Source organism: Podarcis liolepis (assembly GCF_965112155.1).
Source record: "Podarcis liolepis genome assembly, chromosome: 4".
NCBI classification, from domain to species: domain Eukaryota; kingdom Metazoa; phylum Chordata; class Lepidosauria; order Squamata; family Lacertidae; genus Podarcis; species Podarcis liolepis.
Window position 1 is genome coordinate 10,405,527 of NC_139558.1, and position 12,819 is coordinate 10,418,345.

A 12,819-nucleotide genomic window follows, 5' to 3' on the forward strand; every position below is an offset into this window, starting at 1 on the left:
AAAAGGTAGATTATAAAACTATCCCCCCAAAAGCTTTCTCTAACAGGTGCTAGAGACACAAGTAGGACCACCCCCACTCTAATAATAATAATAAAGGTAAAGGGACCCCTGACCATTAGGTCGAGTCGTGACCGACTCTGGGGTTGCGCTCTCATCTCGCTCTATAGGCCGAGGGAGCCAGCATTTGTCCACAGACAGCTTCTGGGTCATGTGGCCAGCATGACTAAGCCGCTTCTGGAGAACCAGAGCAGCGCACGGAAACGCCGTTTACCTTCCCGCCGGAGCAGTACCTATTTATTTATTTGCACTTTGATGTGCTTTCGAACTGCTAGGTTGGCAGGAGCAGGGACCGAGCAACGGGAGCTCACCCCGTCACGGGGATTTGAACCGCCAACCTTCTGATTGACAAGCCCTAGGCTCTGTGGTTTAACCCACAGCGCCACCTGCGTCCCACAATAATAATAATAATAATAATAATAATAATAATAATAATAATAATAATAATAACAACAACCCCATCCTAATAATACTAATACAAATAATAATAGGAAGACAACACAAGTTTTCATCTGTTTTACTGTCTCTTAGGCAGATCTATGATTAAAATTATTGGGTTGCTTTTTTAAAAAAGGAAGTTACTGTTTTATAGCACCTGGTTCTTCCTTTCTTTTCACTAACCCCCCTGTCATTATTTCGCTGCGGCCTCCCTCTTCTCTTGCACCTTGAGACGTCCCTTTTGACAGCGACTGGCCTGTAGAGCAGGGGCCCCAATGTGTCCCTCCAGACCTGCTTGGACCAGTATTCCAGGAACCATCTTATAGGAAAGTTGTACAAAATGGCTACCCAGTAGCCATTCCCCCCCCCCCACGATGTCCAAAAAAAGTAAAATTTTCATTACAAGGAATAAAAAACCCATAAATTTCATTCTTTGTTGAGAAAGACCATGTCTTTGCAATAATTTTTAACATCAAAAACTTTTGGTTACATCATGCCCACACACTGTAAATTCAGGTTTTCTAAACCTAGTTTTTCCACCAAAAAAACTAGGCTACAACTGCTTTTATTAAAAAAATAGGCATCTATAAGATCTTTTGAGTGCTGGTGTATTTTTTTCTGAAATCATCATCATTTTATTGAGCTCTGTGTAAAATTTCAAAGAGTTCTGATCATTGATTATGGAGGAAAAAATAAAATGTACACAAGTGAATCTTGTAGCAAGGGTCTCAAGAGGGACAGACAATGCAGATTTAACGAAACTTTGAAGTGCTATAAAATTAAAACCGTTTGAGATAGAGGGGGGAGATTTAAGGGGGTTTCTTTCAACCATAAGGGAAGAGTGTACACCAAATTTCATCAACATCCAAGATGGAGGGTGACCTGACCTCGTTGAAATGACATGGAATGACCCGCTAAATACTTAATGCACAACTCTTCTGAGAATTAACTGCCCCTGTTTCCACCCTGAGTCACAGTGCCATGCACAGGCGATCCTTCAGCCTCTCCATAGCCCACTGTAGAAAATGAGGATGCTGCAACTCTTAATGAGGAAAATGCAACTCTACCCAAATATTTTTGTTTGAAAAGACAAGGAGATACCCTGGGCCAGAACTATCTATTTTGTCCCCTTAATGCTGATTTTTCAGAAGGAAGAGGATTACTAGTACAACTACCAAAACAAAATCAGATTTAATGTTCACCCTTAAGGAAAGAAAAAGTGAACCACAGTGGTAGCTCTGCATGCGAATGGGATCCGTTCCGGAGTCCCATTCACATCCAGAAGCGAACACAACCCGCGTCCGCGTGAAGCGATTCGCCGCTTCTGCGCATGATGTCATTTTGACCGTCTGCACATGCGCAAACGGCAAAACCCGGAAGTAACATGCTCCGTTACTTCCGGGTCGCCGCAGCGCGCAACCAGAAAATACTTATCCCGAAGCTACTTCAACCCAAGTTATGACTGTACAAGATCACACGTCTCTTTATTGTGAAGTCTTACAGAAAAAAATTAACTCGCTCTCTTTACAGTCCTCTTCAGTCAGAAAAATTAAAAATAGAAATTACAGTTTTGTGAGTGCTTTTTAATGTGTGGTTAAAAGGAGCAACTCTTTCCACTTACAAATTATAACCTCTATAAGGAAGGCTATTCTAAAGCCATAAATTAAACCAAGCATTGCCAAGCTAAAATTACGCTCACTTCGAAGTTTCCCGCTTGCTAATATAAAGACTTTTCAGGCCCCACGAATAGACTCGTGGAAACTGCAGCGCTGAAATTTATTAGGGAATGACCCTCAGCTTTGCTATCACATATAATCCAAAACAGTCCAGTTGCTTGAGAAATCTCAGAAACAGGGCAATTGTTCTTCTCTAACTGAAGGATAGGATATATCGTGCAAAATGTAACCCAAAATTGTTAAGGCACCCTCCATAACATCCAGAACGCCTCAATCTGAGTGTATGTACAATTTAGGAACACACAGAGGAGGGGAATCTTGGACTACAACTCTCATCATCCTTCATGCTGGCTGGGACTGATGGGAATTGGAGTCCAAAGACTACTGGCTACATCTTCCCCAGCCCTGAGCTACTGCGGGGGTCCACATTTTTAGGATGCCCATTGCGCTGAGACAAAATCTATGGTTACCATCAGCCAGCCCTGTGTCTTCTCTGACTCAGGGTATCGCCTGGCATCCTGCTAAGCTTTCAAATCACTCAGAAACAGCAACATTTCTTGCTGTTTTCCAAATAATCTCAGACTCTGGTGAGGGGAGAGACAACTTCGGTGTCAAAATATGACATGGGCCAAGAACAGGGTGGATAAAAACCAATGATTTTTTTAAAAAATGGGTTTTTTTTATTTAAATTGGATTTTTAAAATAAAATGATTTTGGAGAGGAAATCTTTCTAAAGATAGTTTTCTTTTTAAGTTACATTATAGTCCAAAAGCTATTCATCAGAAAATAAGGATTTGTTTTAAATTTTTCATGTGTGCTAAAACTCGGTCTAAGTTGTTGTGGTTTTTTTTAATAGTTTAACCAAACCAGTTAACAAACATGGACACATATGCTATAATGTTATTGTTTTAGTTAAACAAACTGTTTAAATTCTTAGTAAATAAATGATTATTTTTCTCCTTCCAATAAAGTACAGCAGAAAAGTGGTCCAAATATAAACAGTTAACTTAGTAAACCTCACAATAATTTCATAATTATCGGTCTATGTATTTCTAATAGTATAACCAAATCAGTAATTTTTTGATAGAACTGTAAAAGCTACTCTGAAAATTTATTATTCCAAAAACAAAACCTTCATCTGGTTGTAAATATTAAGATTATAGCAGCAAGAATGAGTCTTTTGGTAAAAAAATGATTTAAACCAAGTCTTACTGACTAGAGATTTAAATCGTGGTTTAAATCTAATCCACCCTGGCCGGGAACGATGAATTTCTGCACCTACCCAACAAAATGTGGGCTGCAAAAATCATTTCAGAATAAAGTAGTGTTCTAGCACAGAGCGACACTCATGGACTCAAATGTTGAGATGCAGGAAGTCCATTGCTACTTTGGGCTTTGATTTGGAAGTGACGCTTCCAGTAGCTACCCGGAACTATATCCGGAAAAGCAAAGCTCATCTGCTTTTACACACACACACACACACACACACATTCTGTGTCTGTATTGCTAGTTAATTCTGAACAACTACCGAAAGTTGTTGCTCCCATTCCTCCTATGACATGCCTGAAACAAGAGGTCAAAACTCGTACCCAGTACATCCTAATAAAGAAGCATTCAGAACACAGTTCCCTCCCAGGCTCCTGGCAGAGTTCCAGGAAACAGATGTGATGCGCAGTCTGGCAGATCTCAGTCCTACACAAAGCCTTTCTGCCATCAAGCTGATTTATTCCAGCAGAACCTTGCAGAAGTCTCTTAGCCTCCATCACAAGTGCTCAGGCTGAAGTTTTCTAAATGTGCTTTTGACTCTCAGGTCATGCAGCAGAGAAACACAAGTTGTTCGTAATGTTTTGTTCTTTCGGAACAATGCTGCATTTTTTGTCATTTAGGGGTAGCTACATGGGGAAATGAGCTGGAACTCAGCAAAGCCTAGGGCGCATCAATAAAGTTCTTTGTTCCTTTAACATATCAGGCAATTTCTATGCATATATTTCTGAGATCTCCTAATGTCCTGGAAATCTTTTTAGCTTCCTTTTCTGAAAATTTGTTTCACAATGGCACTTTGAGTTGATGTTTTTATATGTTGCTACGTTAAATGTTGGAAACCTCCCTTAATTTTAAGGCAGCCAGGGCAGTGTTAGAAACTGCGATAGAAAAGCTATTTGCCACAAGACTCCTGGGTTGTGAGTGCCAAAACAAAGTGTATAGTTGCACACATATATTCAGCAACACTTTATACTTTTTGAAAAGCATGAACTAAAATGCGCTACTCTGCAGATCAGCTGATTTGTGCAGCAGCGCAGCACCAAAAGACATGCACATCAGCCGATTCATGAGGCAGCGCAGCAGGAAAAAAAATACACATGGCAACCACAATGTATATTTTGGCCACAGGAAGACACTATATAATGCCTGAAAACAGAAGGGGCAGTTTTAAAGTAATAGCTTCTGCAGCCAAACATTTATCATCCCTTTTGCGCGCGCACACACATGCATCTTCTCTTACTACACCAGTACAGTGAATAATTCTACTAAGAACTGTTTTGGTGACTGATCACAAACTATGCACTAAGATCTCCCAGGTTAACTTACTATTTAAAAAGCCAACTTTTGACAGACCTGCCCGTAGCTACAATGAGTTACCTATTTATAGTCCAGCCCTGCATCTTGATAGGTCAGGCAGGTGGCATGAATGTTTGCTTGACACAAAACGTCCTTCACAGGAGAAATGTGCAGATGTGATGCTGCATGCTGGGCAAGTTAATATTCTGCACAAGGACATTTATTTCATACTTCCTGGAAGTCACAATGAAGAAAGAGGAGCTTCGGCTTAAGTAGTTCTGTGATGGAATAAATCCAAATTAATGAGCTAACTCGTAGCAAATCCTCAGTCACAGTGATGTCTTTAAACCATTTCTGGTGAAGCTGAACCTGTAGAATGCACTTGCTTTAGCACACGCTTGAGACTCACTTCCCAGATCTGTGAAACAGAGACCCCATGCATGAAAAGGGCAGAATTCTAGATAAACCTCCTACCCATTGTGCATCTACTATACAGCTAAAGTGAGAAGCTCTGTAAGAGGCATGTATCACTTCAAAACTAACGTGGGGCTTGGTCCTCAGCTTTCCATCCCATAATTTAGCACAGTGATGAAGACTGTGTTACCTGTGCTCTCTTGAGCATTCCACACAGGAGTGGTCAACCAGCTGTGCAGCAAGACTTTTCAAACAAGTTGGCTTTCAATCCTTGTGCAGCAAAACAAAGTACCCAGCCGTTCTTAGAAAACTGATTTTTTAAAAAATAATAATATCCTGCTTCCTTTGCATTATTTCCCTTTAAGCTTTGTCTGAAGCGGGTTGTTTTGGCATTTCAACTATTTAGCTGAGTAAGGGTAATTGTGGATCACATTGTATCAGAACCGGAAAAAGTTTGAAATTCATTGCATTTTGATTACACAGTGCCTCAGACAACTCAGCTTATTATAACAGCAGTTATCTTAGAATCATAAGCCTTTAACTTGCTTAAAGGTGATTAAACTTGGGATAGATTTGTGCTCCAAGACATTCTGCAGAAAATTCATGCTAGTTTAACCAAAGTAGAGCATCTATACCAAGAGAACTTACCATTTCATTCCATGTTTCTGTCCCTGCCTGCCCTAAATAGAACAGATTGCAGGCAGCTGCGATTGCAAAACTGCTGCAGGCCACATGAACTGAGAGGCATTAATAAAAGCTTGTAAAGATCTCCAGAACTTTATAGAGCCAACCAAGTTTTCTAGGCAACAGATGTGACCTCAAAAGCAGCCCTGGTAAAAGTCACCAGAACCAAGCATTTAGTGGCTACTGAGTATCTGATACCCCAGACCCACACTTCTCTCAAGAAGCTCAGAGTATCTTACACCTGGTTCCCGGATAATCTCATATATGGGGAGGCCAGAGCAAGCCAAGACCAGGTGCTCAACTTCAGCTACAAAGCTGCATCGTGAACCTTCAGGGTATTCCAGATAAGGTACAGCTGGTGTTTTATTACGGCACAGAAGCAACCCGGACAGATTGCACATTGCTGGGGTAGCACATATTGGCAAGAAGCAGCACTATGAGCCAGCAACACAAATGAAGTTAGTTCTTTGTCGTCGTCCTGCAACTGCAAGTGCCAAGCCAAGAAACTGCCCACCTGGTTGCACCTTGAAGCAACCGCCATAGCTGAAGATTTGGGAATTGATGGGGTTTTTTCCATTAAAAATGAGGAAAATGCATGTCCAAGATACAAGGTCCTAAAGAGAGCCCCAGAAGATCAAACCAGAGGCCCATCTAAGTCCCTCATCCTGTTGTCACAATGGGCAACTGGGTGCCTGTGATAAACACAAGCAAGACCCAAGTCCAACAACAGCACAACAGCACTCTCCTTGTGATTCCCAGGAACTGATATGCCTCCAACAGGGGAGACCTCATGGTCTCCAAACCATGGACCTATCTCCTTCATTGCATCTGAATGCATTTGTCTTAAGAATTAGCATACTCCTGCACAGCAAACACAACTTGGTATCTCACATCTCCTCTGTGTTTCCTTCCTCCTCTCCAGTCACCTGAAGCAGCGGTTACGGAGGTTTCACTACTCAAAAGGAACATCTGAGCTAGATTTGGGTCCTGATTTCAAATTTACTAATTTTCCGTATCTATGCATAGTTGTGTTTTTTTTAATCCCCTTAGCTGGAGTTGTCTAAAGCTAATGTAATGAGAGAGTGGTGGGATGTAACATGGGGAGATCTCTAGGGAAAGGTAACTGAAAATACCCAACAATATTTGGGTAGCAGAAGGAATGAACCAAGATTAAGCACAGCAAGGCCAGAATGTGTCCTATTGGAGTAGAAAGATTTGGAAGGGAAGGTTTAGTGGCAAAGATGGATGCTCCTGCTATTAGCATTTAAGTGACAGTTACCCAGCATAAGTACTGAGGCTCTTACATATACATTTATTCTCAGGGGTGGGGATTTTCTTCTAAGTAAACATGCATTGTGCAATACTCTGAAAATCAAATCATATTATTTCCCCCTTACAGCTGCTGCTGCTGCTACTGCTGCACCAGAATTTGTTTTTTATTTAGGTGCAATGAAAGCACAGGTGTGTTTTGCATTCAGATGGCATATTTTTAGGGTTTAATTAGAAACACATCAGGACCTGCATATAGTTTACTGCTCCACCCGCTACTGCCCTATTTTGGCTCTTGGCTCAGAGAACAGCCTGGTTAGAGTCTCCTTCATGAGTGCAGTCACTTGTGGGACTCATTCTGTATAGGAGACAGAACTCAAGGGAAGGACAGGCTGCCGTTCTCACAGTGCTTTTTCCACAGTTCCACTGCCATCCCCAGCACCACACTAATGTAAGTGAAATATTTCACCTGGCTATACGTTAACAGGAATATACACCTCTGCAAATCTGGAAACCTATCATGATTCACCAGAAAGTTACTTTCCCTTCTGCATGTAACCACAGGGCAGAACAGACTCTGCAAAGAACCACCTTGGACACAATGCTCCTCTCCTGGATTATTAGCTAGGTGTTCACAGCTTCAGAAAGGTGTGCACCACAGCTATCCATCACAGCCTTTGAGCATTACATTTGCAGCCCAATTCTAAGCAAGTTTCCTCCGAAGCTCAAGTGAGTCCAGTGATGCTTTTTCTCAAGCTACCGTGCACCTTGCTGTAGCCTTCAGATCATTTTCACCAGAATGCTAGTCTGCTTTAGGTGACTAGACCAAAGCACATTCTCTCAGTCTGCAAATTCATTCTACTTTGGGGGTAATCCGGGTGTTTCCCCCACAAGTCTGGTGCAAGAACCCTTGGAGCTGGGTTCAAATCTCACTTTGAGTTACAGACCTTTGCGGCGGCCCTAGCCTGGCCGGGACCATTGCAAGGATACAAATGCGGTTTGTTTGCACACTCGGACTGGCAACACCCCGCGCGTGGCCTTCCTTCGGGGGAGGGCGGAGGAGGAGGAGGAAGAGGCGCCGCGACATTGCAGAGGCGGGCCGAGGAAGCCGCTGCGCCGCATGGCGCGGGCCGCTTCTTCATCCCTTGCGCGCCCGCGGCCAAAGCGCGGAAGCGGCGTAGCCCATGGCTCGACCCCAGCCCTCCCTCCCCCCGCCCCTGGACTTGCCTGGCTGGGGTCGGTGGCCTTGAAGACGTGGCATGCCATCGGGGACTCGGGGTCGTCGGGCTGCGCTTTGATCAGGTAGGCGAAGTAGGTGAGGTCGTGGCTGTTGTGGATGAAGCGCGCGATGTGCTGCGCCTTGTGCTCGAAGATGAAGACGGCAGGGTTGGCGGCGCTGCTGGCCGACGGGATGCAGCGCAGGTTGGGCGAGCCCAGCAGCAGCAGCACTTCGCGGGCGGGCACCGCGCTGGGCTCCTGCTTCTGGCTGCGCCGACGGATCTCGGCCACCAGCCATGGCAGCATGGGCAGCGTGGTGCGCCGGTCCAGGCACGACCAGCCCACGTACCACAGCCTGAAGCGCTTCTCCCCCGACGGCGCCTTGCCGACGCCTTGCAGCGGGTCGGCGGGGGGCTCCAGGGGGTGAGAGAACGCCCCGTCCGAGCTCGCCTTCTCCATGAGGCCGGCAGGGGCCCCCGCCAAAGGCGTCCTCGGTTTCCTTTGCGGCGTCCGAAGAAGGAGCGCAGCCTTGCGCGGCCCTCGGAAAGCAGGTCACCTGCAGCTCAGCGCGGCTCCCGGGCGAGGAAACGTGCCGCAAGGGGACATCTCATGCCCTGCCGCAAGCAGCGAGGCAGCACGTCGGGGGCGGCGGACTCTTCGCGCATGGATCCCGGTGCCGCGATCCCTCGGGGTGCTGCAGGACTCCGGGGCGCGACGCTCTCCCAGCACCCGCCGCGCTCCTGCGGGTCTCGCCTGGAGCTGCGCGACGGCCGTCCGCGCCCGCCTCCTGCGCCCGCCCACCCCGCCGGGCAGCGCCAGTGAGACGGCCGCGAGGGCTGCCTCCTCCCGCCTCCTCGGAGCGAGGGGTGGCGCACGGAAAGGCGACGCGCCTGGGAGGCGGGCTGGACGGCTTGGCCCGCCCTCCCCTGCAGTTTGCCCGCAAAGGAGACTCGCCGCGTTGTTTCCCGACGGCCAAAACAAAACGAGACGCGCCTCCCTCGCTCCCGGAGGCTCCCCTTCCCCGCCTCGACGCGGCTGCAGAAGCCGATCCGGGCTCCAGCCAGCCTAGGCGAAGCGACAGTCCTCTCGCCGTCTGCGCATCCTCCGCGCCCGGCGCGCATGTGTGCGCGTCGGGCCGCACATGCCCAGCAGCGGAAGGGGAGCAAGGAGCGGGGTCGGCGGCTTCATGCGCGCACCCTGCGCGGTCCGCTGGCTGCCGCAGGGCGGATCTAGCGGCAAGATCCGGCAGAGGCGTCGCAAGCGCGATCCTGAGCGGGTTAACTTGGAAGTTGAAGCGGGGGCTTCAGTGGCGTCTTTTGCGCCCGGGTTGCGCGCCTGCCTTCTTGCTTGGTAGTCGCCGCCGTCGAACCAGCGCAATTTACGCGTCAAGGCTCTAATTTACTCTTACTTAGGCGGGCGGGGAGGCGAGAGGGAGAGGAAACAAAGGGGGGGGGGGAGGAGCTGATGGACTGAGGGATTTATTGTGACATAAGCCACAATAGCGCCACAAGGGGCATAATTCCCAGCCCTGTCGTAATGCAATGAGCATTGCTGGCTATTACTCCCTGAGGTGCTTTGAGGTGAAAGGAAAAACACCCAAGATTCAATATTAAAAATAAATGAAGCCATGATCTGTAGGCGAGGGTAGCCGATGGGTCTCAAACCCCTGAGTTAGGGACGTTCCCTGCATGTGAAGCCAGGCTCCAATGGATTGAGCAGATGAGACCATTAGCAGCTCCAAGGGTGGAAAATATGGTTTCTGCACGTGCTGTAGAGGGAAGGGAGGGGCAGGTGAGGCTTGTCAACCTGGGAAGGTTGCCCATCTAGGAGAAGAAAAACCCTGACCCTAAACCTCCGCTGCCTTGCCAAATTTTTCCACGAGAAATTAAAGAGTAAACCCTACACCCATCCCTGAAATGGTTGGGTGGGGGTCTTGTACGCCGCCTTTCGGCAACTCCTACTCGGCTTTCCTCTGGACGGGGGTCCCAGGCCCTGTGGAGGTGCTGCTAAGAAAGAATGATGACCTGGTAGGCTGAAGTCAGAGGGACTTACGTATGAAACAAGCCCACTTAGGAGGATCTTGCAACAGGTCAAGTTCAGGGCGTCAGAAGCCCCATCGAGCTCTGCCTGGTGTGTCATGCTTGCGCCCAAGGCCAGACCATGAATCGTCTGAGGAGCAGTGGTGGCTGGTGCCCATTGGAACCGCAGAGCCAGTGTCAATTATTTCTAGTTTTGGCCTCCGTGCTGAGTTGTCTGAGGACAACGCTGAGGAAAACTGAAAGCAGGCAGGTGGGGACTGGCTGGCTGGCCGCTGATTGAGGCTGCTGCCCAATTTGCCCTGTTATGTACTGAGTTGAATAGGATCCAAACTGAAGCAGTCTGATTGGTCCTAGAACAATAGGATCCAAATTGCAGCAGTCTGATTGGTCCTAGAACAATGCAGAAGTATGATTGGTTGGCAGGAACCACCCAATCCTGCTCCAGATAGAAGTGAATCCACAACCTGATTGGCTTACAGTAGAATTCCGGAATTAGCCAATCATGTGCAGCCCATTGTGTAAATAATGTATATAAAGCAGATACTGTGAGGGGACTTTCATTCATTCCTCCTCACCACTATGAGCTAAATAAAGAGCATGAAATCACTTTGCGACTCTGAGTATATTTCAGCCCTAAAGGACAATCCTGCTCTGTAGGGGTGTTGTTTTAATCATTCATACCTAGGAGGAGATTGGTCTCTGTCCATCTCAAACCACCACCTCCAAAGTTCACATTTTAAGGTTTTATAGCCTATATGGTACTCTTCCTCCAAAATACTATAGATTTCCAAGAGGTAGTGTTGTATTTGATTTGTAGGTTGGGGGCTGGCGCCTTAAAGACTATGTTGCACATCTTATACACTAGACCAGTGGTTCCCAAACCCTTGCCTTCCCCTTTTAAAACAATTAAAGGCTGCTACTGAAGCCTGTTTACTTGAAAGCAAGAACTGCTGAAACCAGCAGCCTTCTTTTGAGGGTAAATACCATTATGATCAGGATGTAACATCCCCAACAGTAAAAGGCACTCCCTCTCTCCTGTCTCATGATCTGGGGATCCATTCTCATCAACCCATCCAATAATCCCCCCTCATCTCCTGACAGGCTTATCCACTTATTTCATCATTTGGCTTCTTATCCCTTAATCCGCCTACCATTTGTTATCCTCAAAGCCCTGCAGTGGCTCGGTACTTGGGAGAAAGTGTTTCAATGGCATTTTGCTCATGGAAGTCAGTGTTTGGGGTTCATATTTGGGTATGCTAGGTTGCGATCATGACTGTTAAAACACAAGCCCACACACGTGCGCGCGCACACACACACACAGGTTGGCTGTGCAGCTCTGCAGCTAGTTTAGTAATCCTCAAACTATCCTCGAATCCAGTTCCCTGGGGAGGCTGCTGGCGCAGCATCTAGAATCTGCCCTCAAATGCAGAAAGGACCTGTTGCAGCACTAGAATAGCACCCATCATCCTAGGAGACTGCAGGTAGGAACTTCTGCTTCAGAGCTTGTGCTGGCTCTTTGCTGAGTGTGATGGAGCCCAAGGATTACTTATTAGTCATTATTGTCACAACAGCTTGAGATACAGATCTTCCTCCTACTCCATGGGTAGGCAAACTAAGGTCCGGGGGCCGCATCTGGCCCAGGCGCCTTCTAAATTCGGCCTGCGGACAGTCCGGGAATCGGCGTGTTTTTACATGAGTAGAATGTGTGCTTTTATTTAAAATGCATCTCTGGGTTATTTGTGGGGCATAGGAATTCATTCATTTTTTTTTTTCCAAAATATAGTCCGGCCCCCCACAAGGTATGAGGGACACTGGACCGGCCCCCTGCTGAAAAAAATTCCTGACCCCTGTGACCTACCCAGTAGGTTTTTCTATGGAGAGGCTGGCTTATATAAACAGAAGATGGGACTTAAGCACTTTAAACTCTTGTTTCATTATGCAGTTTGCAACTAGTACAGTATCTTCTTTTTGCTGGTGGTACAGCGTTTTACACTGTGCTCCATTTTTTCCCACCTTTTCTACCTGGTTGCTGTACGTTCATCTATAAAATCAGATAGATAGATAGATAGATAGATAGCAGCAAGAGATGATAGAATATAGCCAAAGGTGACTTTAACTTAAGCCTTTTCTCCAGTGAGCCACTGGCCTTATTATTTCAATTTCTACAAAATTCCAGAGGATTCTACACTGCCCTAAAATATTCACTTCCCCTGTTGATACAATAAGCTGTTTAGAGGTCATTTAGTAGCAGTTAAAAGGCCTTTTAGTAATTTCTACAGGTTTGCAACAAGGCCAGAAACTTGTCGAAATACAGAGTGGATGAACTGTTGACTCCTACCCAGACCCTCCATTGAAGAGACCATGACTGTGGAAGGACAGCAGCAGACAGGGACTGAGGGCTTATGCATCAAATTATAACTTCCTAAACTGCTGGGTCAGCATTCACTGCTTGCTTCAGGGCTAGT

The 12,819-nt window shown here is 46.6% G+C and overlaps 1 protein-coding gene across 3 annotated transcripts in view; it reads right to left on the reverse strand.

The window, feature by feature from the left end:
• The window catches only part of TBC1D4 (TBC1 domain family member 4), a 95,379-nt gene extending 85,659 nt beyond the window's left edge, over positions 1 to 9,720 (reverse strand). The window contains exon 1 of one of the 3 annotated variants that reach the window (XM_083501070.1): positions 8,325 to 9,720. In XM_083501070.1, coding sequence (XP_083357196.1) covers positions 8,325 to 8,774 — 450 coding nt within the window. In that variant the 5' untranslated portion in view covers positions 8,775 to 9,720. The remainder of the gene's footprint in view (positions 1 to 8,324) is intronic. The other 2 variants (XM_083501072.1, XM_083501071.1) reach the window with 2 other exon arrangements.
• Between the last annotated feature and the right edge of the window lie 3,099 nt (positions 9,721 to 12,819).